Source organism: Podarcis pityusensis (assembly GCF_964106645.2).
Source record: "Podarcis pityusensis genome assembly, chromosome: Z".
In the NCBI taxonomy this organism is placed as follows: Eukaryota; Metazoa; Chordata; class Lepidosauria; order Squamata; family Lacertidae; genus Podarcis; species Podarcis pityusensis.
In genome coordinates, this window is record NC_138044.1 from 1,232,740 (window position 1) to 1,256,970 (window position 24,231).

Consider the following 24,231-nt stretch of genomic DNA (forward strand, 5'->3'; position numbering starts at 1 on the left):
GGGGATCAATTCCTAACATAGCTAAGATAGGATTGAATCAGTTCTGCGCAGTTGTGACGAGGGCCGGTGCTCTCATCCGGCCAACTGGGCAGCCGCCTGGGTGCAGACCTCAGAGAGTAGACGCTGTACTGACCTTTGAGGGGCATAGTTTTATACAGATTAGCTTTTGTTGAATCTTATAAATTTCTGATAATATTTTACTTTTATTTTATATTCTGAAGAATATTGGAATGCTTATTGCTTTTGCAAAATGTGGCATCCCGTGGTACAGCTGAAAAGTTGTACATAGCTAGCAATGGACATTTTTGGAGTTTGTAGACTATCTATCCCTTTTGATCTCATCATGAATGACCATTTGTGCAGTGTTGAAGATAAAAAAAAAAATGGTTCACCATGTAGGAAAAGATACCCCAAATGAGCTTAAACAGCTTGTAGCAGGTGCTATAAAGCAGAAAATTTTAGCGCATGCAAAGTAAGCCAAATACAACTCAGTTATTCTGGACTGCACACCTGATGTTAGTCATATTGAACAAATGACAATGATCGTATGCTATGTTGATGTAATAAAACTATTAGATAATGAGATGTCTGAGCCTGATGTTATCGTAAGAGAACATTTTTTTGGGATAAAGGAGACTACAAGTGCCTTTAGGACAGAAACTCTTCTTGGACAGCTTGAGCAAGTGGGATTACCAATTGAGCATCTGTGTGGTCAAGGTTATGATAATGGGAGTAACTTGAAAGGCAAATTGTGTACCAAAGAAAGTCCTGGACATAAACCCATGTTCCTTTTTTCTGCCCTCAATGCACACTCTTTAAACTCGGTAGTCAATGATGCTGTTGTTGTCTGGAAGCAACTAGTTTCTTCAGTTTGGTTCAACAGATGTCTAATTATTTCTCTGCATTGACCCAGCATTGGCAAATTCTAACTAGCTGTGTATAGCATAAATGTTAAGCCATTGAGTGAAACAAGATGGGAGAGTCAGATCGATGCTCTGAAACCACTGAGATATCATCTTGGTAATATATATGATGCTTTAATAGAGATCTTTGAAAACACAAGCCTAAAAGGTTTTTCTGGAAATATGTATTGAATTGAAGCTTGCTGTTGCAATTTGTAAGTTCAAGTTTGTTGTATTCCTTGTTACATGGTACAACACCCTTTTTTGAAGCCAATCTTATAAGCAAGCTACAACAAAATAAGGAAGCTGATAAAAATTCAGCTACCAGCCAGTTGCAAGTGACCAAGAATTTCCTTGTGGGCTGCAGAGGTGATGAGGGTTTTCAACAAGTTTTGACAGATGCTACTGAGATTGCAGTATGGGGATGCGGGTGGCGCTGTGGGTAAAACCTCAGTGCCTAGGACTTGCCGATCGTATGGTCGGCGGTTCGAATCCCCGCGGCGGGGTGAGCTCCCGTCTTTCGGTCCCAGCTCCTGCCCACCTAGCAGTTTGAAAGCACCCCTAAGTGCAAGTAGATAAATAGGTACTGCTTTATAGCGGGAAGGTAAACGGCGTTTCCGTGTGCTGCGCTGGTGCTGGCTCGCCAGAGCAGCTTCGTCACGCTGGCCACGTGACCCAGAAGTGTCTCCGGACAGCGCTGGCCCCCGGCCTCTTAAGTGAGATGGGCGCACAACCCTAGAGTCGGACACGACTGGCCCGTACGGGCAGGGGTACCTTTACCTTTACTGAGATTGCAAAGAAACTAGAAATTCTCTCAACCTTTGAGGACAGAACAAGTTAGAGAAAGGAGAAAGAAAGGGTAGTTTGAGGAGGAGGCCTCAATGTGATTCCTTCTTTGGCTTCCTGTATGATATTTATAGTGTCAACAAAAGATCTACTGAAGATGTACTTAAGGCTTGCAATGATTTGGAAAAATCACTGATGCACAATGGAAACAAAAGATACTGGTGCTGAAGGTCTGAGCAATAGCCCAAGATTTCTGTTGCTCTAAGGATCCTTCTCATACTTCCAGTGTCAGTGGCAAGCAGTTTCTCAAAGCTCAAACATAAAAAAACTTAAGTATGCTTAACAATGTTGAGAAAGAGACTAGTTCGCTTGGCAGCTACATCAGTTGAAGGTGCCCAAGCATAAGCTTTTGACCTGAAGGAATTGGTGACAAAATTTGCAAAGGAAAAACTTAAAGAGACTTCAATTTACAAGATTATTCAAAACGATTTATGTGCTAAAACGTTTTCTTTTGTATTTCAGACAGATAATCAAAGTTGTATTCCTTATTCTTGCAACTTAAAATAAACATAGCAGTTTAAACTTTTGTATTCTTCATTTTCTCTACAGGATGCCTGGTTTTGAAAATTGAAGTTAGTATTTTGGGGGTGTGCGTGCAAGGGATTAGCTTTGCCTAGGACACAAAATAGCCTGGCACAGACATTAGGGCTGGGCGAAGTGTCAATACACTGATCAATACTAGTTTGAAGTCCACCTTGTGGTCCTGATTTCGTAATACTTGACGTGGCAATGTACAGTGGACCCTCGGGTTACGTTACCTTCGGGTAACGTAACTTTCGGGTTGCGAACGTGGCAAACCTAGAAGTCTATTCTTCCGAGATTCACCGCGCACACATGCACAGAAGCGGCTCCTCTACTTGAGGATTTTTTGGGGGTATGTACAGACCCCTGGAACGAATTACATTCGTATCCAGAGGGTCCACTGTATTGTGAATCACAATGTGTGCATGTGCTATGCAAAAATCGCAATGTGGGAAAACATGAATTTGGTCATTGCTCGTCTCCTCATTCCTGCTGCCCCTGTTGCTCTGCCACCTGCAGTGAACCTCAAGAGCAGGCCCTGAAGAAAGTCGCCTACCCGGGAACTTTCCTCATGAGCTTCCAGTTTTAAGTGCAGGTGCCAGACTGGTAGGTGGTTGAGGGAGATGCTGGTCTTGCTGGGAACCCCTTTCCCCTTCCTTCCTCTTTCTTTGGGCTCCCTCTGCTGGCAGCGTCTGCCTGCGAGATCCTGACACCCAAGCCCTCTTGTGACCCTTGCAAGAAGAGGAAGCCTTTCCGCCTCGCCTCCCCAGAATACCAGTGCTGCTGCCAGGCTTGCTTTGGAAGCCAGTGCTAGTCCCCTGGAAAAGTTAACTGGGATTATTTACTTCTGAGTTAAAGAAAATAAAAACACCTTGCCCTCTTGTTTTTGCCTCTTTCCTCCCTTCTCCCCTTCTCTCTCCCCCTCTCTTTGTCTGTGTGTCCCTCGTGTCTATTAGGGAACATTCTTTCAACTTACCTATGGTACTAATTACTCCTACAGCTTTACTTTTAGAGAAAATTACCCATACTATAAGACAACAGTTGTGGCAGTAGGCTAAAGGTAAGTAAGGAATTGTCAGTTTTAGGCCCCAGTTGCCAGGACATTCCCTCTTAGCCTCTACGTCTTGTGATTTTTAGTTGGTGATGTATCACAGTGTTGAAAACCAGACACTGCCCGGCCCTAACAGGCACTGGTTGTGATTCATTAAACCAAACTGTACCCAGCAGACAATCAACCTCATTTTCTCTTCTTCACTGTCTTCCTGGGACAGAGGGGTTGTTAAGCTCCTGGCAGGAATCCACATAGGTACTGAATTTTGTCTCACTTGTTGGTTTCCACAAGCATTAGACCTGGGATAAACCAAGCACTAAACTATTCCATTGTCTAAACAAGCTGTTCTGTGCTTTTAAAAGAGAAATTATAAAGCAACCCAGCCCTAGATTGTGCCCCACTCCTCTTTCTCTCTCCCTGGCCCTTTCTTCCCTTGGCTGTGCTCCATAACCTTTAATTTGGCAATACTACTCCTCTCCCCACTTTTTAAATAGGTGATGCAGTGTTGAGCAATTGAGCTTGAAAGCATATGAAGGAATGGGGCATGCTCAATTGAATTGTGTAGGAGGACCATGTTCTTGCCAGGAGAGTCAATATGTTTTCTGCTCCATTGAATGGGTGATTAGATTGATGTGGTTTATTTGTTAAATGATGGAAGTGGTTTTAAAAATAAATGAAGCACGAAGCATCACTTCTGCTAGCACAGATAATTTATTATTACTGGCCTGGAAAGTGCTTCGTTTTGTAAATTGATCATTAATTTTATCAAGTGTTTGTTTAATGTAGTTCCACTTAAAAAATCATCAAAAACCACTTGACTTACTCTTCATTCTTGAATATGTAAATATGTAGAGAATGGGCAACGTGATGTTGTTTTTATAAAAAGGACAATATTGAATGTTTTTACTTTTAAACACAGAGCTAGAGCTTCCCCGGTTCTTGCGCTGTTCTGGGTAATTTTCCCTCGACGCGCTATTGTGCTTGTGTACCTCACTTCCTGAACTACATTGAACAAAGAAGAACTTAATCTCCGTGATTCCTTTTAGAGGGATATTCAGAGAACAGATGGTCCTAAAGTGTTTTGTTTTCAAGATTTAAGAAATATACATATAGATGGAGTCTTAACTTCCTCCCCTCAGCCCTTACTTACATTATTGCATTGTATTATTCAGCTCACTGTCGTAAGTTTCTGTGACTTGTAATTTTCTCCCGAAAGCAAACTTCTGCTAAGCCTTCTCTTAAAAACCTCCATGCTGCCTGTGACCCCCCTGCAGTGTGGCGAGAGGGACAGTGTGCCTAGGATAGCTCCGGAGAGCCTTTGCTGGTTTTATTCTGTGCTGTGTTTGTTGGGAAGCCTTTTCCACTCCCAGCAGCCCTTGTTCCTAGGATACGAGCAAGTGCTGTGCCAGGAGAGGAAATGCTGCCAGGCCAAAGAGCTGTCTTGGCCGGATGGTGTTCGCTGGTGTCCATATGGTCAGGTCGGAGCGTCTCCCCAGAGGCAAGTTAACGCACACTGGCTCAGCCACCTCCTTCCCTCCGGAGGTCCGCTGGAGGGCTCCTGCTGCCTGCCCATGTGTGAATCTTGATTAATTTTTCATTTTTAATGAAGTTTGATCATGTTTATTATTTCACATGATTGACTGCCTGGTACTCCTTCCATGTAATTGATAAAGCACATTTCTCTTCATCTGTCTCTTGTTTCTTCAGGGCAAAGTTATAAGATTGTGTTCTGTGGTTAATGTTAGATTTATTGGTCCCATTAGATGTATAAATTATCTCTCTCTTTTCTCTCTCTCTCCCCCTTTCTCTCCACAGGAAATTCTACAGACTCTGACCAAGTTCTGCTTCCCCTTCTGTGTGGACAGGTAGTGTTAGATTTCTGTACTTTACAAGAAGGGAAAAACAAAAACAAATAGCCCTCTGTCAATAAAACAGTTGCAGAGAATAAAAACTGCATCGTTCTTAATGCTTTTCCTACCTGAACCTGATTTAAAACACCCATGTGTAAATTACAGTGGCAACATCCTTTTTTTCTAAGGATTTTTATAGGCACCATCAAAAAAGTTTAAATTTTACCATGCTTCGACCAACAGTCGTATCACTTTTCTTCTTGCTACTAATGAAGCTTTTAATGCCAAACTTAAAACTTCTGCTGATTTAATGGTTAGACTCCTGTGCTTGACAACTTGCTGCATTTACAACCATGGTTATAGGTATTCTGCAAGTGTGAGTTGCTGTGTTTATTTAATTTTGGAACTTCGCTTTCTAGAGTTTCAAAAGTTTTGATTGGAGTAGTAAAAATATGTGTGCTGCCTCCCGCCCATGCACTCTCAATATCTGGAGCTAAATATCTGGGTTTTGAACTGGGCTGAGCCAGAGCTACTTAGTGCCCTCCACATCTGGTGGTTTTAGCCCTCAGTCTCATTGTTCTGCTGCTGCTGCTGCTATTCTTGCCATCATTCGCCTTCTTGTTTGTCCTCACTGCCACATGACGTGGTTGGCGTTGCTATGCAATGCTCACGGGTGTCTGCAAACTAAAATCTGTGAGGGCCAATCCAGCCACTAGGCTTATATGGCGGTGCAGGTAAATGAAGCCAAGGGCATTAAGGCCAAACAGAAGAGGAAAGATAGAACCCAGGAGCAGACTCCAGGGAGGGCAAAAAGGGAGGAATAGCAGTGGCAAGGTGAGTAGTTCTTTTTCTTCTAATCATTCCACTGTGCCAAATGTCCTAGTCAGGGGTGCCATCTCCTAGGGGCCGAGCCCTTTTGGTCCCCCTCAATATTTTTGGGAGAGGGGGCCAGCCTCCCCCAATGCTCAAAGGAAGTGCAGGACGTCAACCGCGAAGCTGAGCGTAGTGCTACTTCAGTGGTCGACTCCTCCTCCTCCTCAGAGGATGGAGCGGGGAACAGCTCCCAGCCAATGGTGGAGGCAACAGCAGCAGCCGCTGGCCATTTAACCCCCCAGCTCCTCCTGACGTAGAGATGGCATCCACGCAATGTCGGCCCATCCATTCTCCTTTGGTGCTAGTTTTGGCATGAATATCCATATGAAATTCACCTGGAGAGCTGAGTGGCGGAGTGCAGCCTTTGCTGCAGAAAGTCCTATCCGCAGCGTCACCACTCAAATTGACCACATAGCCAGTGATGGGAAAAGCCCCTCTCTGCCTGAGACCTTGAAGAGCTCCTTCTAGCCTGAGGAGGCCGTAGTGGGCTAACTGGACTGCCATCCAATTCACTGGAAGGGGGCTTCATATATTAATGGGGAATATTTGGGGCAGCTGTGTTAGTACTAGCTGAATAGTTTGCCTGTGACCTTCTCTTTGGGAACTCTTTTTCCTGAGCTAGGAATACTGAGATGATAGTGATGATAATATAGCTGATTCACTTATTTTTGCTTCTTAACGTGCCCCATTCTGGGCCAGGTATGCACTTTCAAATCTCTAACACAGCTACAGAAATGATAGCAAATACCTACCAAAAAGCAAAATTCCCTTTTGCCTTGTGTATTGGTATTTCCTTATGCTGCCTTTACCCTGGATGTGCCCAAGCAAGATGTCTCAAGATGAGCTCTGCCGAGCCTTTAGGGGAAGGAAGCGAACTGCCAAGAACACCTTCCTCCTGGGCTCTGCAGCGGATGGAAAGCATGGTCTTAAACCACACAACTGGTCTTCTAGTGCAAATATCTAGAAGAAGCAGATGCTCTTGCTGCCGACTTTTTAACAGCAGTATTTCCTCGTTCACTTGGTAGTAAATATTCACATTGTGTGAAGTGGTACCCCTGCCGCTCCCGGGCTCCCATCTCCTTAGACTTGCAGTAGCTAAAGTCAAGAACTATTTTTGACCATAATCTAAATCTGATCTTAATCACAATCGTTCCAGAAACATGTTTGCCTCATTTCTGTGGAATTTGCATGGCATCTGCAGGGAGGAGGGTCTCCCCACCCCCACCCTTGAATAAATCATGATTATTTGCAATTCATACTTGTATTTTCCTCTGAGCATTTGTTCACCTATCATTTTTACCCCACAGGCCAGACTGAATATGTATCCAGGGGATAAATCAATATGTTCTTTATATATTTTTAAAAGCCAAAAATCTCTTTAAAAAAACAAAGTAAAACTCTACTGACATGAGGATAAACACAGGAGTTGGGCATTTTAATAGCATCAGCCCATTCTTTAACTCAGCCCAACCCTGTTTGCATAACTGGTTGATATTTTTTGTATATACAATGCACACACAGACACACACACACACACACACACACACACACACACTTTTGCCAGGGCTTAATTTATGCTTTGAATGCTGGACTCAATTGTTGGAACAAGCGAAATAATGAAGAAAAGAGTGCCTCTGGTGGTGTGCAGAGTCCTTTGTGTCTGGGGATGCTACAGAGCTTTCATGTTAGTGTGGAAGGGGCTCACAATAAGCTTCAGCTCCAGGACCTACCCCCCCCCCCATAGAAATTAACCACTGAATTCCTTCCCTGCCCTGTGGATACACTGGTCTTCTGCTGAATTGCCTGTGTATCTGTGCAGCTTCTTAAATAAAAAGACCCCAGTGGAAGAGGAATGTGGCAAAACCTCATGAATTTCTGTGGCAGGGCTTAGGGATAGGGGAGTATGATTCCATCCTCTCATCACCATTTTGTTGCCGTTGCAACTTAAAAAGACTCATACACTGGAAGCAGAAATGAGCTTTGTCAATTACTTCCCTACCTCTTCCTATGCGGATCTGAACAGCCCCTGGTTTATAACTCTGATTAAGACAATCAGTTCTGGGCAGGTCCCTTTCTGGAAGGAAGCTAACATCTGTTTCTTTGCACAAGCTAAGGTGGATCTTGGGATGGCGTGAAAGGCTGAGAGGCCTTGGCGCTGGTGGAGAATTGTCCTGCCTTTGAACGTTGGCCTGCCTCCCCTACCCCATGTTCCTTTCATCTCAGTTTCACGATTCTTTGAACTTTTAATTGAATAAGAATAACTAGAGATAATGCTGTAATTTTGGCAAGCGTCACCCAGAGATGGTCTTGGTGAAATAATCACTGTTTGCTCTGGGAAAGGGAAAAAGGTGCCCCCCCCTTCTCTGCCTACCTTCAGTGCCCTTTCTTGGCTCACTCTGGGGGCTTCCCACAATTCTCGATGGCTAATAATAATAATAAATAATAATTAATTTGTACCCAGCCCATCTGACGGGGTGCCCCTGCCACTCTTGGTGGCTTCCAGTTTTGCTATGCTCATCCTGTCCATCTCTTTTCGGCGGCCCAGCTGGAGTCCTTGCTGTTTTGTGGCTGTTTCATCATTCACAAAAAGGAATGGGTTTTTGACAAAGTCTCCCTTGATATTCTTGTGAGGAAGCTGGTAAAATGTGGGTTGAACGAGGTAACTGATAGGTGGATTGGTAGCTGGTTGACTGACCAATCCCAGGGTACTCACAAATGGTTCCTTGTCATCCTGGTAAAAGGTGACAAGTGGGGGTGGTGCAGATGGTGATGGGAGCCGTGATGTGACTGGTAAGTTTGGAAATCTGTCTCTGGGCAAGGAGAGCTGAGTGAGGTTCCTGGGGGGTCGTCAGCTGCAGCTTGGCATACGGCACAGCAGTGAATGGTTGTGTTGTCTGGGGCCTGACTGCCGGGCCAGCAAGATATTTTATTGGCCAGCACAATGTTGACTTCCCTGCTAGGGAATTCCTAGATGCTGGTTTTGCAGCTCCAGCTACTAGCACAGCGCTGAACCATAGAAGAGACTGTTCCTGCTCCCGTTCCTCAGGGATCATTGAACCAGAGGTTCTCACTTGTGGAAAAGGGAGACTCAGATTTATCTTAGTGCCTTAGCAAGTTAATGAAAACCGATCTCCTCCTTTTGTCATAAAAGTTGTGCCTGCCTCATAAATGCTATGGTTTTAATTGTGGACCAGTGTGGCACATGTCTCTCATCCTCTAACCTTCCTCTTACTAAAATTAAGCACTGAATCACCATAGTAACCTTGCATCCACAGACAAAGTAGAATGGCCATTGGAGAGGGTCTTTGGAGATTCCTAGGCAGAGGCCTGGCATTGAAAGCACTGCTTGTTTGTTCTCCCTTTTTGTATTGCTGGGACCTTCTCTGCTGCCTTCTCATTCTTAGGCTCCCGTTTTCTCATCTGGAGAAGACATGGCCTTTTGCCTCGGCTGTTCACAGGATTCCCACATTGGTGAGGATGCCTCCCTAGTTCCTGATTGCATTACTTGTAGGTCCAAGCTGCATTTTAATAATAGGGAACCTGGATCTCATCATAGGTTTTTACACTGCGAGAATGAGAGAGAATTAGGGGGTTGAATTCAGAAGGTTGTTTACCTGGCCCAATCTCCTGCTGAGAGGTCTTTATGCCTGCCAGTCTCACTCTCCTGTGAATAAAGTTTCAAAGCCCAGACCCAAGGAGAGAGCAGTTGCTTTGCAGAAAAGTGCCCACAGAATGAAGTGCTCTAGACATTTCATAAGGTGCTTAGCAGGCAGTACTTATCCACCCTTACAACCTCTGGTGTAAGGGTGATGCTGGGTTTGACCCTGATCTTTCTGCAGATGGTGTACCAAGGCAGGCAGAGAGACTAGTATAATGTCATCCTATAGGTTTTTACATGAAGAGGGTTCTTGCACCAGATTCCTTAGTCTCGGCCCTTCTGCCTTCCCTATACTTTATTTTGTTTTTCCCCGCCCATATTACATTTTGACAGATGGAAGTTCTGTGACAAGCTTGGTTTGCAAACCTTCAAAAAGTGGGTTGAGCAATTAGACATCCCTCCTAATGGGTGTAAGGTAACCCAGGTTGGGTTACCTGGTTGGAAACGATGCCTTATGAGGAACGGCTAAGGGAGCTGGGCATGTTTAGCCTGGAGAAGAGGAGGTTAAGGGGTGATATGATAGCCATGTTCAAATATATAAAAGGATGTCACATAGAGGAGGGAGAAAGGTTGTTTTCTGCTGCTCCAGAGAAGCGGACACGGAGCAATGGATCCAAACTACAAGAAAGAAGATTCCACCTAAACATTAGGAAGAACTTCCTGACAGTAAGAGCTGTTCGACAGTGGAATTTGCTGCCAAGGAGTGTGGTGGAGTCTCCTTCTTTGGAGGTCTTTAAGCAGAGGCTTGACAACCATATGTCAGGAGTGCTCTGATGGTGTTTCCTGCTTGGCAGGGGGTTGGACTCGATGGCCCTTGTGGTCTCTTCCAACTCTATGATTCTATGATTCTATTCTATGATTCTATGACTAAACAGTGTGCCACCATAAATTTATTTACAAATGCATCAGTTAGCAAGACAACTGTAGGAATGAATGGAGAGTTACTCCATGCATCAGAAAAGCTGTTGTTGTGCAGTTTCCACAAGGAAGAAACTTCAAGGCTACTGGTTCAATTTCAGCTTAGCCACAAATCTTCCAGGTGACCTTAGGCTAGCTGGTCACTCTCGAAGCCTCAGCCCCCTGCTTCTATGGGGATAATATTTCTGACCTAACCCTTAATGGAGTTGCGCTTAGGATTTCTTGAAAATAAGTATATAGCACTTTGAATGCTGAAAGTGCTCTATACATGCTAAGTATTGTTAGCCTTTGGCCTTCTTAAAGAATGATCCAGTCCTCTGCTTTGTCTCTGAGCCATGCCTGATTGTTCTGTAGGAGTGAGCCCAGGATCACAAGCCTGCAATTTGCCTGTGTGTGATGTGGCATTCACAAAAACCTGGCAAAGCATAAAGAAATTAGACTGCATGTTATATACGTTTTTTCCTCCTGTACCCCATTCTGGAAATTCATGCTTTAAGTAATAGGTTTCACACATGGTATAAAGCAAGCTGTTATTTATGAGAGAGGTATCAAGCTGCTAGCAGTAATATCCTTTACTAATTATAGTGTTAGGAAAGGAGGCTTTGTACCCCTGCTTTTAGCTTCTGGTGCCTTTCTTCCCCCTGCTCTGCTTCGGTCTTTAGCCAGAGATGTGTTTTTTTAAGAGTGTTTGAGGAGCTGCTCCTATAGCGGTGAGCTCCTTTGCAAGGCAGGAGGGGGACCAGCGTTGTCGAACAATATTGTTGCATTGTTTGCTCTCTTGTAGGCAAGGCAAATGAGCCCCTTACCGCAGAGTGCAAGTTGATCATAACTTTCAGAAAAGGCCCAGATATGAACCGTGTTATCAAGATTGTTCCTTGATGTGTGGGATGTGCTTTGGAGCAATTGTGAAGAGAGGGCGAGCTTTGGTGGAGAGCAGTCTTGCTGCTTCAGCACCTCTTGGAGGAGGACTCTGGAGAGTTCAGCATTCAGGCACAATTCAAAAGAAAGGTTGCGCCTTTTCGTTAGGGCATATTCTGTGCTCCCATTTAATTCCCCCCCCCCTTTGTTCCTGGAATACAGCAGTTTATTTTGTAGTAAACTTGGGGAAATGGGTCTGAACGTTTTTGAATTGAGGTATTATTAAAAGTATAAAATATTATCCAAACCTGGAAACACAGCATCCCTTTTGTGTGCAGTTTCCCCCCTTAAATGAATACTTTAGTTTTAAAAAAGCAGTAACCAAAAGTTCTCTCCCTGTTTCTTGAGAAAACTCAAAGCTTTCTGTTCTTGATATAGAGTCTAATTTTTTTTTTTTTTAAAAAAAGAGAGACAGTGCTACATAACTGTGTTGGTTGTGTTACATAGTTTGAAAGCTTCATGTAAATTTAATAATAATAATAATAATAATAATAATAATGTTATCCACCTATAATTATATACCCAAAGACTTAGGACAAAAAGACCTAAAACTAGTTGTCTTTAGTTGGTGGTAATCAGCAATATCAAATACCCGGTTACATAGAATGGAATTTAAAATCCCTCTTAAATAAGATATATAACCTTTCTGTTAATTAACGTGAAGGCCTAGCTGGAGAGATAACATTTTTTCTTTGGGTAGTGTCTTCACACACTGGCTGAAACTTGCAGTTTTGGCCACAACAGCCAAAAGGCTCCTGCCGTTCTTCAGCTATGCTGGGGTTTTCCCTACCTAGCCAGTTTTATGGCTGGCTTTTAAAAAGATTTAGTAATTCGGAATCTCTGTTAGTGATGACATCCTTAACACAAACAAATAACTTCCCACGAAAGGTCAGACCCAAAACACTGGCCTTGTCTAGCTGAGAAGGTGTTAGATGGTATTTGCCCCCAAACAAATCTTCTGCAGAAGCCCACTTATATAAAGTAGGATTGCAGTGTTTGGCTGATTAGGTTGTGGTGGGAACTGTAACAACTGGATGGACCAGGCTGAGGAAAGCTGGGTTAGATCAAGCTATTAAAAACTAGGGTTGTCACCTGTTTAAAGAAGTAATAGTTAATCATCATAATCTTAATTAACCAAAGCAAAAAGCATTGTTTGACAATGCATGCATGTTGTCATAGGAGACTTCATCTTATGTATTCCCTCTGCGTTGGGGGCAGAATGCCCTTTGAAAAGTCTGCAGTGTTTCAGAAGGCCATGTGGCTGCTTTAAAATTACCTTGAGTGATTGTGCTATTTCTCAGTGGCTAATTTCCAGTGGTGGAGAGAGGTCATGGAAGCCTATCTCTAGCAATCCCAAATTTAAGGGAAAGACACTCTGCACATGCTCAGATGCACCCTGCTATCTTCAAAACTCATTCTGGCAGAACTGACACATTGCTCTCATCTGGCTGTTGGCATACCTGTTTCCTTTACTGAAGCACTGACTGTTATCCCATGATATAAGAAGACAAAGAGGGAAAGTTTGTTGCACCCTGGAAGAAGCCTAAATCCATTTGAGTAAAATTGCCTATTTCCCTTTGTTTATCCTTGCTCCCCCCCCCCCCCATTTTCTCCCTTGGGTTGAATTTTAGATTGGAAGCCCCTCAGGACAGGGACCTGTCCTCTTGGGCTTGGTAAAGCAGTCGTGTGGCCGGCCCTCCAGAAGCTGCTGGGCTTCAGCCCTCATCACCCCTGAGCTCTGGCCATGTGGGCTGGGGTGACACCTGGGGGCCACAGGTGCTCCATCCCAACTGTGTACAGTTATGACACTAGAGTATTAGTATTATGGCTAGTGCTGTGGTGGTTGTCCCTGTGGTTCGTACTATTTATTAATAAATGTGAATCATGAAAGTCTTCCTAAATTGTAAGGTTATAATCTGCAAAGAAGCCCGGGGGGGGGGGGAGGTGATTCAGCAAACACACGTGTAGTGTTGGCTCTGCCTCAGTATCATAAATTTAAGGGATCCTTAAATTCAAAGGTTTGGGGCTGGTGCAGTTTTGGTTTTAGGTAGTACTGTACTTACCACGGTGGGTCCAGCTGAACTGGACCTTTTCCTGCCTTCCTTCTCTCAGAAGCGGCACAGAGAGAGGAAGTGCTGCTGGTTCAATGACTTAAGTCTGTTTAGATACTTGGCGTGGTTGCAGTGAACAGCCCATTAATAGATTCCTTTGTTCTCCCCATTTCCAGCCTCACAGTTGGCCAAGTTGGCCAGAACTTCACTTTTGTGCTCACAGACATTGACAGCAAGCAGAGGTTTGGGTTCTGCCGCTTATCGTCAGGGGCCAAGACTTGTTTCTGTATCTTAAGGTAAGTCAGAATACAGCCCTTCTGCTGCCGCCACTGCCTTGCTCTGGGAAGCAATGCTGACATCCTGCTTCTGTTGCTTTTAATTAACACTTTCCAGCTGTTAAGAGAATCACTTTCCTATCTGTTCCTCGGGAAGTCACTGCACTTCAGGAGATGTGTGTGTGCGTGTGTGCGCTTGTGTGTGCCAGAAAACTTCTTGTGCTCTGGCGTTCTTTCTCTCCTGTTATCAGCATTTTTGAATTTTTTTGACTCAGTTGTTTCTGAGTTGATGGGAGAATCATCGCTTTGTCCCTGTGATGAACTGGCTGCGAGAGAGGACAGTTGCTGCCACAAACTGGCTGCATAGAAGTCTGTATAGGTAATTTTTCTGTGAAGGAGTTTTGATTGGAACAAGAGAGGTATTCCTTGGGAGTCGGCACACATCGTGTCATTCTCTAGCATGCCACAAGACTGTTGCTGTGTGAACGAAGGCAGTCTGCATTGGCCACTTTTGTTGGCATTAATCAGGAGGGTGTTTGCCTGGCTCCCAGATCCTTTGCACTCACTTCATTTTACAGGAGGACAGTTCCTCCTCCTCCTCCTCCTCCTCCTCCTCCTCCTCCTCCTCCTTCTTCCCATGAGGAGCTTCAGTTTTTAATAAAGAGATAGGTATGCCCTGACTGTGGTGCACTGAGGTGCCCTGGGAAGAGTTCGGACAGACTCTATTTTGGTAACATTCACATGAATAAACAGTGCAAGAGTGTATATGCATGTAAATGAGTGCTGCACATCTCAGCAATGACTGAAACAACAACAACAACAACAACAATGTGCTTATATACACCATTTTGCCACAAGTGACCTCAAAGCTGTTTACGTAAAAATAAATCATACCATTACAAACCACAGAGCACAATTAAGATAACAGTAAAATCTCACCAATATCAAATTACAAGAACACAGCATCATTACTATGAAACAACAAACCCAAGGCTCAAAAACATTCTAACCATAGCCAGCAAAACGAGAAAAAATGAGCCCGTTCTCACTGAACAGTGACAAAGAAACATGTGACCAGCCATATGACACCAGGCAGAGGGTGTTCCAGAACTGAGGCACCACGACCTTACATATTTTGCAGCGTAAATAAGCTGACCTTGTTTACAAAGACTACTATAAGGGTGCAGGCTGTGTTCTGTTTTGTATCCCTGGCCCTTGCAGTGCAACTAAGTTCCTCTTGCATCAGTTTCCTCAAGAATGACACTCGTGGCTAATTGCTACTAAACCAGGACAGAAGCTTTTGATAAGTGAAGGCTCATCAAGCAATTGACCAATAATGCTTTGGTGCCTAAAGTGGAAAATCCAGATAGAAAAACCCAAATTATATCACCCGTACAGGGGCTGGGAGGAACATAAAACTTGACCACTGCCACTTTGCCACACATAAATGTTGCTCAAAAATATGGTGCCTCGGAGAGTTTTGTGCTCTTGTACTACTTGTGCTCTTGGGCTTAGCTCTGGTCCTGAAGATGAGTTGTGGAGTTGAGCCTGGTGAGCAGCAGTTTTTCCTCCACCCACTATGTTTATCTTGGGCCAAAATCACACCTCACCAGCCCAGGCTGCCCTTGCCTGGAACTCTGGGAGGTTAGGGTATGGCTGGTTTGCACTTCAATGAGGTTTGTCTGAGTAAATATAGTTTCCTTGGGTTATTGTTAAAAACAGTAATGGCTCTGGAAAGGAAGCAGGAGGTTCCCCAGGACTTCAGAGGGGATTCTCTTCCAACCACCTGGAGATACCAGTGGGGATGGAGCCTGGGGCTTCTTGCTTGCAAGGCAGATGCTCCACCGCTGATCTATGGCCCTCCCTCTCCTCTCAAGACTTGCAGAAGCACAGGCATAAGACCCCGCTCTCTCCCGCTGCGCTGGAAAGGAGCTACTTTTCAAAGGAGGAACTGTGGCCGCACGTAATCCCTGGGCGATTGTAAAATTTATTTTGAATAAAGTGGATGTAAGAGATCCTTGAAGGGAAATTGGTTCCATCTAAATCTTTCACTGGTCTGTCAGTTTTGTGGTTTGTTTTGAAGATGGAGTTGCTGAAAGCACCCGGCTGCTGATCTCAGTCGGTTGGCGTAGCTGCATTGTCCTGGCAGCATCACTAGGGCTGGGAGGTCTCAGTGCTCCAAGGCTCCCATCTGGTAGGTTTGGTCCCCAGGTTTCTCAGAAGGTGTTTGCTGGCTGAGAAGGTGTGTCTTTTATACTAGGACATGAGAACGGCACGTTTCTGCATGGAGAGCATGCAAATGTTTCCAAGGTTTAATGTCCTCCCAATGGCCAGGGCTCCCCTGGGCCTCTAAGAGAAGGGAATCCCATCTAACTCTGAGGGTCCCTGAGTGCTTTCAGGCACAGTCATTTTTCACATTTGCTGCCCAGAAAGAATTGGTGGAAAGCTTCTCTCAGCTGATCCTGGAGATCAAAGCAGATCATTTGTAACTGTGGCTTAGCATTTATAGTTTCTTTGGCAAACCACAGTTCCCCATTTCCTCAAGGGCTGCTTCTAATGAGTCTTGAAACTTATTCTGTGACATGCTTAAATGTTGTGTGTGGATTACTGACTTGTTCCTTTAGGTTAATGAAGGATGTTTGCTCTGCTCTGCTATCAGCAGAGGGCACCGCAGAGCACAAAGCGTATCCCATCTTCTTCCCAGTCAGCTTGTCTTCTGTGATTTTGAAGTTCCAAACTACAGTGTATTAAATATATCTTCCTAAAAACCTGCAATTTACCCTCTGCAAGATTAAAAAAACAAACACATTTTTTGAGAATTTAAAGGAAGAGGCATTGCAGCAAGCATGTTCTCTGAATTTAAAAGCATTAAATCACAATGAAAACTGAATGAGTATTCTTAATAGGAAGGTTCAAACAGAGATTCTGCTGCTTTCTCTCTCTCACTTCCTGATACAGGATATTTTTCATAGGAAGACCCTTGCATTTTATATATTTTTATCTGTACTAAAAATGTACTTCCTTTTAATACACAACTCCTTTTTTGTCCTTCCTTCCCTGCCTCATTTTTCATTCTGTAAACCTTGTTTTGTAAAAAGTACCAATAATACCATTAGTTATTCTAAAATGGTGGTACTAATTTTTTCTTTAAAGTGCACAAAACTTACATTTGTTCCTACTGCATCTTTGTTTCCTCTGTCCCAGCTTGCTCCCTTTTTATTCTTTTGGTGAGAATTTGAGGATTTTTATTTTATGTTTTAATAGCCACTTTACTGGATCAGGTGAACAGTGACTGTTGCCCAGCGTTCTGTCTCCAGCAGTGACCTGGTAGATGTCTCTGCAGCATGCTAGGAGGACATGCTGTGAAATGCAGCTCATGTTTTGGAGGGAGGCTGCCTCTGAATTACGATGTCCCATGTTTAACAATTATAGGAAAATAAACAGGCACCAAAGACCGGGGTGGGGGACCTGTGATCCTGCAGCTTCGCTTAGCTCCAGCCAGGAGAGCCGGTGGTCAGGGATGATGAGAGTTGCCGTTCAGTGACACCTTGAGAACCTCAGCTTCCCCACTCCTGATCTGTGCATTTTTCTAATCTTCTTTTAAAGCAGTCTTTCTTTCAGTCCTGGCAAATAATTTCTCAAGTTATTTATGCTTTGTGTGAATAAATACTCCTTCTTGTCTGTCTTCTAGTTACTTCTGATTGGTTTCGTAGGATACCCCCACATTCTTGTGTTTGAGAGATCCCCCCCCCCCGTCTGCTATCCCTACGCTTATGAACTTCTATCAAGCCCCCTCATTAAAACAGCAACACACATCTCTTCTCCATAATAAAAGACCACGAGGACTTGAAAATCATGGAAGAATTCAGTTTTGGAATTCAGACCTGGATGAAATGTTCTGTTTGTTGATCAAGACTGCAATGATTTCTCAAGTGTGTGTGCGCGCATGCACGATCTTTCAGCTGTTTTCTTTGGGAGTGCCATTAGCATTGAAGTGTGGGATATAAATATTAAAGCAATAAAATGATACCTGCAGCAAGAGTTTGTTGAGTTTGTTTAAAGTTTTTGTTGTGGTGATGACTGGATTGTGTTTAATAGTGTTTAATAGTGTATGTACATGTGTCTTGCACACACTAATATTGGTTGTTTTCAGAGCCGGCTAAAATGACCCTCTTTAGTCAGACGTTTAATGTCATGGGTTTTTGATGTATTAGGCTCTGGTTTTTGTAGTAAGGAGGAGCAGAGTTCATCCTGATTTTTTTATTTTGTCTTAAGGTTTTTATTGGAATTGCTGTATCCATAGTTTATGTTTGGTGTACCCCACTCTGGTTTATATGTGTGTAGTGCATGACCATCTATTTCTTTGAAGAGAGCCTGCATCTGCGTGTCACGGCAAGCCACTTGCTTCACCCATCCCTGCTCATCCCTGGCTTTAATATTAAGCCTGAAATGGTCATTGAGGATTGTTTTGCTCCTCGAAGCCCACAGTATGCATCCAAGGGATGTTCTTGGCTTACTTTCTGGTGCAACTGGACTTATCCGCGATCTTTACCCTCTGCAGGGAAGTGGGACTGATTTGGATGGTCCGCCACTTAATGGATCCAAATGATTTCCAGAGAGTGGTAGGGGATGTTTTATCCTATGTCGATGGCCTTTCAGCTGATTCCCTGGTGGCCTGCTGGAATGAGAAGTTAACCAGGGCTATCAACTGTCTGGCTCTGAAGCACCCTCTCTGATTGCATGGGGCTCTGGTTTTCCCTAGAGCTGTGGGAGATGACACAATCATTGAGACGGCTGGAGTGCCAGTGGTAGAAAACTCACTCTGAATCTGACCGGACACGGGTTAGAGCTCAACATTGAGCCTACCAAGTGGCGACAGTGATGGCGAAGAGGACCTTCCTAGTTATGGCGAAAGTTGCTTCCTAGTTATGCTGGATCTCTCAGCGGCCTTTGATAACATCAACCATGACATCCTTCTGGACTGCCTAGAGGGGCTGGGAGCTGGGGGCACTGTTATGCAGTGTTCTGCTCCTTCCTCCTGGGCCGTGTTCAGAAAGTGGTGGTGGGGGATGAGTGTTGAGACCCCTGGGCTCTCACTTGTGGGGTGCCTCAGGGTTCCGCCCCTGAAGGACCAGGTGCACAGCATGGGAGTAATTTTGGACTCACAGCTGTCCATGGAGGCACAGGTTAATTCTGTGTTCAAGGCATCTGTCTACCAGCTCCATCTAGTACGCAGGTTGAGACACTACCTGCCCACCCACTGTCTCACCAGAGTGGTACATGCTCTGGTTATCTCCCACTTAGACTACTGCAGTACGCTCTACATGGGGCTACCTTTGAAGGTGACCTGGAAACTATAACCCAGAATGTGGCAGCTAGACTGATGACAGGGAGCGGCTGCCGAGTCCACATAACACAAGTCTTGAAAGACCTGCATTGGCTCCCAGTATGTTTCCAAGCATAATTCAAAGTGTTGGTGCTGACCTTTAAAGCCCTAAACGGCCTCAGCCCAATATACCTGAAGGAGCATCTCCACCCCCATCGTTCAGCCCGGACACTGAGGTCCAGCTCCGAGGGCCTTCTGGCGGTTCCCTCACTGCGAGAAGTGAGGTTACAGGGAACCAGGCAGTAGTGACGCCAGCCCTGTGGGATGCCTTCCTACCAGATGTCAAGGAAACAAACAGCTATCTGACTTTCAGAAGACATCTGAAAGCAGCCCTGTTTATGAATGTTTTTAATGTTTGATGTTTTATTGTGTTTTTAATATTCTGTTGGGAACCACCCAGAGTGGCTGGGGAAACCCCGCCAGAATGGCGGGGTATAAATAATAATAATAATATGTTGTTGTTGTTGGCGGGGTATAAATAATATATTGTTGTTGTTATCATCATCATCATCATTTATTACTACTATTACTGATTGTAGTTCATTGCAGTGAAATAAACCACAGTGCCTTGTTCTGATATAAGGCTAAACTAGAAATTGCACTTTGTGTTCTGAAGGGTGAGTAAACAGCAAAGATAGGCATGTTCACGGCAAACCATTAACTATAGTTTATCTCATGATGTGTGAAGCTGGCCAGAAAGCACTGTTCTAGAAGAGCAGAGGTTTAAAAACAGCGTCAGTGGTAGGGCACCTGATTTCTAAATAAATACCAGACACAAGCAGCCCTCTGTTTGGAGGTGTTTGAGATGGGAACAAATCCCCACTACCACTGTGGCATAGTTGTGCTTTTGACCTGTGAGGTGAACTAGAAGGCCCATAAATGTGGCAAGTATCGGATGCCGTTCTGCATCCTGTGGAAGCGAGAAGGAATAATAAAACATTTTGCTTGCTAACTCCTGTTATGGAAGCCTTGCCTTTCCCTTTCCCATGGAGAAGAATTGGGCGTTTAAAGGCCCGCTGAAATTGCAGCAGGTGATGCCTCTTCAGCTTTGCTCTGGCCAGGCATGGGTCTGTCTTTCCCTCCTGCAACAGGGGCTGGCGAGAGGCAAGTGGCTGCTGGGTGAGGCAGGGGGCTGTGGCATATTGTTGTGGGCATGAATATGCGCTGCGTGGGTCCACAGAAGAAGTTGCAGGCAGATTTGAAAAATTGCAGGTAACTGAAGCTTTAGTTGTGGAATTGCCAGCCACATTCCCAGCCCTGAAAAACAGAGTCACTGAGGGGCCTCCCATTGGCTTTCAGCAGACCTGACAGGCAAAAATAAAATAAAAAAAGAGGAGGGAGCCCCTTCATGTATGTTGATGTTGAGACTGACTTGTTAAAAATGCACATGGGAACTGTGTAGCTGCAGTTGGCTTCAGGGAAAAATCTTTTATTACTGGGTGGATAAAGTTTGTTTTGTATTGACCATGCAGTATAAGAAACTCTGTTTTGCTTTGACACGTATAAATAATATTGCCTAAGTTGGAGGCTTTCTTCCCTTCTTGCTTGATTTAGGCTGAATTAATTTGTTCCTCTCTTGTTTTCAAATCCAGCTCAGATAGTTGTAATTCATGAAGGAGGAACAGTCTCTGGATTGAGGACATAAACAATGTTTTCCTTGGTCTGAGACTTTCTTAAATTTCTCTTGCCACAAGTCTCCCTCCCTCCCTCCCCACCCCACCCAATCTTTGGAAATATTTCCATTGTTTGTTGCAAGAAACTCGTCAGCCATTGAGAGCAGTGAGGAAAATCCTTTGTTAAATAGAAGAAGAGCCTCACAAGTGAACTACAAGCCATGGCTGTTTTGTTTTCATTATTCCTCCTTGAAGGGATGTGTTGTGAAATATGCAGCTCTGAAATGTTTGAGGTGAAACCAGAAAGGCACCTCGGCACTGCATTTGAATGTTGAAGCAGACTTTGAAAAGATAAAACAATGTATAATGTAAATTGAAAGGAAATAAACTTACCGAAATAAGTGTTTGAGGTTATGAATATGCTGTAATTTTGGCTTGGGATTTTTGTTTACTTGATCTGTACAGGGAAATCAAAGATAGTCTCTCTCTCCCTCCCCCCCACCCTTTTAAATGGTGGTTGTGGTGAGAATGAGCAAAACTGAATTTTAAATTGTTGGAAGGTGTAAGAAAGAGGACATTTCTCAGTTTCATTCAGCAGTTGCAGAAAATGCCCTCTGAGCCATCGTTTGATTTGAAATCCGTTGCTATACTTGATGCAAAAGGAATATTTGTTAACCAATTCCAAGTTCAAGGGATAATTTATGGGTTTTAATCCATGCTGTTTCTGAGCGAGCACCTCTGAAGTCAACTTCTCGGTGTTCTGTGTGTGCTCTGAATTATTCTGAAGCCCCTTTATTCATCCAGCATTTTTAACCAAGTCTCTTATTGTTTCCAATAACTAGCTAGAAATAACTGTTGTGCCCCCATATACCTAGTTTATCTGAGGGGGGAGAAAATACTTAAGATATAGTTATTTGTGAAAATGTTTTATTTTTTGCTTAAATCAAGCCCAAGTTTCCTTTGATTTCCATTTATAAATAACAAATCTGTAAGAAACCTACATATACTCTATCTCTATTTCAACATTAATCTCTCCTAGGATGGCAAGACTTCATTTTTGTGTACATGGAGATTAACCCCTTCCTAATGCAGATTCTAAAGCTTACTTTAATAAAAGCCAATACAGTGGTACCTCGGTTTAAGAGCAGCCCTGTTTATGAACTATTCAGTTTACGAACTCCACAAAACCGGAAATAGTCTCTTGGTTTGCGAACTTTTCCTCGGTCTAAGAACGGAATCCGAACGGTGGAAGGGCAATGGCAGCAGGAGGCCTCGTTAGGGAAAGCGCGCCTCAGTTTAAGAATGGTTTCAGTTTAAGAACGGACTTCCAGAACTGATTAAGTCCGTAAACCGAGGTACCACTGTATGTTCATATTTAGCTGGGGGCTGGAATGCTGGTATAAGATTAGATTCTGTACTCATGGTTTGCTTTTCATATGGTTCTTGCTCTTCTCCCTCTGTGTCAAGATGTCCTCCAAACCATTAATTGCTTGCTGGTTTTCCTGTTTGTCCCAGCCGCTACTATTTTCTGTCCCTACCTGCTGCTAAATGGGCACATATAGTGTTAAACTGAATCTTGTCAATCAGCTAATATGTTGGTATGCCTGGCTTCATGCAATTTTGCACAGCTTTTTCAGCGCTAACTTCCCACACCTCCAGTTGCAAAGGCAGCGCAGTGAAAAATGTCTGGGATGTTTTGGGGATGACGTGAAGAAATACACAAACAGAACAGGGGCTCTTGCTTGTGCTTCCAAATAACTTGTTTAGTTATTATTAGCTTCTGGAATAGCATTTGTTTCTCCCCAGAGTGGCTGGGGAGACTCAGCCAGATGGGCGGGGTATAAATAATAAATTATTATTATTATTATTATTATTATTATTATTACCCTTTTATTTTATTTTAAATATATGAATTACTTTATAACTAACAAATTTAAAATAGACAGTTTGGCATATATGCTAAAACACAATCCGAATGCACACTTTCCGGGATACAAAATGTGTGAACGATTCTCTGCTAATTCGTTCTCACACAACATCCCCGTAAGGTAGGCCAAAGACTTTTGTATTGCCTAAGGCCTCCCTCTGAGCATGGGCAGGAGGTGTGGTGGGGAATTGCACACAAGTTTCCCACATCCACATCAAAGGGCAACCATTTTGCAACGCGCTATCAGTGTGACCCGAATGGGTTTATTTCCTGTGGGGTGGAATTGCCCTAATATTCAAAGTTAATGGAGCTCCAGAGCTGGATTTGTCTCCCGTGTAATAATGTTTCATTGGTTCCAGGTAGAATTGTGTGTGCTTGCTGTTGCAAAGTTGTTTTTAACCTCACAACAAAAGAATGGCTGATCAACGTTCTGAAAAACAGACACTAAAAAAGGGTAGTTCATTGAAACTTACCTTAGCTGAAAAGTGGGCTCAGTTCATTTGCTGTTGGAATAATGTTTATTGGATGTGAATGATTGGAAATTTGTGATTTTGTACATTTGAATTTTGGTGTCTTTGTGTTTGAGCTACACAAGCGAGCTTGCGAGCATGAATGTGCACACACACACACACACACACACACACACAGAATTTCCCCCAAAATCAGTTGCTGAGGATGACCAAGCAGTGCTGGCATAAGAGAAAGCTCAGCCTTGGCTGGCCACCTGTCTTGGGGTGATATCTCTTATGTCAGGGTATTGGAAAGGGGGGTAGGCCTTTGCAAGGGCATTTGCAAAGGGCACTCTTATTCCAAGGAAAACTCTATCCTAATTGCCTGGCTCTGCTAGGGATAGAAGTTTTGTGGAAAGCGGAGGGCAGGCCAGGAGAGCCTTTGGGTGTTAAAACGGTGCCACAGTAACAGGAAGCAAGAGTGTCACACACTTTCTGGTCCTCTGTCTTTTCTGTATTGTCTAGGAAACTTTTATATTCTGTTTATTTATTTAACAACATTTTTTGTTCCTGCCAATCAGTAATAAAACCATACATTTTTACTCACAGAATATTGAAGTATAACATAAACATCATATCAAAACCATTAGAATCAGAATTAAACTAGAATGAAAACAGCAACAGTGTCCATCATGTTAAGAAAGAAGCACTAAAACATGTTTTTAAAAACTGAAACTTCAAAGGCACAAAAACCAGTACAGTGGTACCTCAGGTTAAGTACTTAATTCGTTCCAGAGGTCCGTTCTTAACCTGAAACTGTTGTTAACCTGAAGCACCACTTTAGCTAATGGGGCCTCCTGCTGCTGCTGCAAGATTTCTGTTCTCACCCTGAAGCAAAGTTCTTAACCTGAAGCACTATTTCTGGGTTAGCGGAGTCTGTAACCTGAAGCGTATCTAACCCGAGGTACCACTGTAAGGGAATCCTTTCCACA

The 24,231-nt window shown here is 43.7% G+C and overlaps 1 protein-coding gene across 8 annotated transcripts in view; it reads left to right on the top strand.

Annotated features, from left to right (window-relative positions):
• Positions 1-24,231, top strand: part of DENND1A (DENN domain containing 1A) — a 270,241-nt gene that overhangs the window by 92,210 nt on the left and 153,800 nt on the right. For all 8 annotated transcript variants that reach the window (XM_080990837.1, XM_080990841.1, XM_080990839.1 and 5 more), the window contains exons 4-5: positions 5,137-5,186; positions 13,766-13,885. In XM_080990837.1, coding sequence (XP_080846963.1) covers positions 5,137-5,186; positions 13,766-13,885 — 170 coding nt within the window. The remainder of the gene's footprint in view (positions 1-5,136; positions 5,187-13,765; positions 13,886-24,231) is intronic.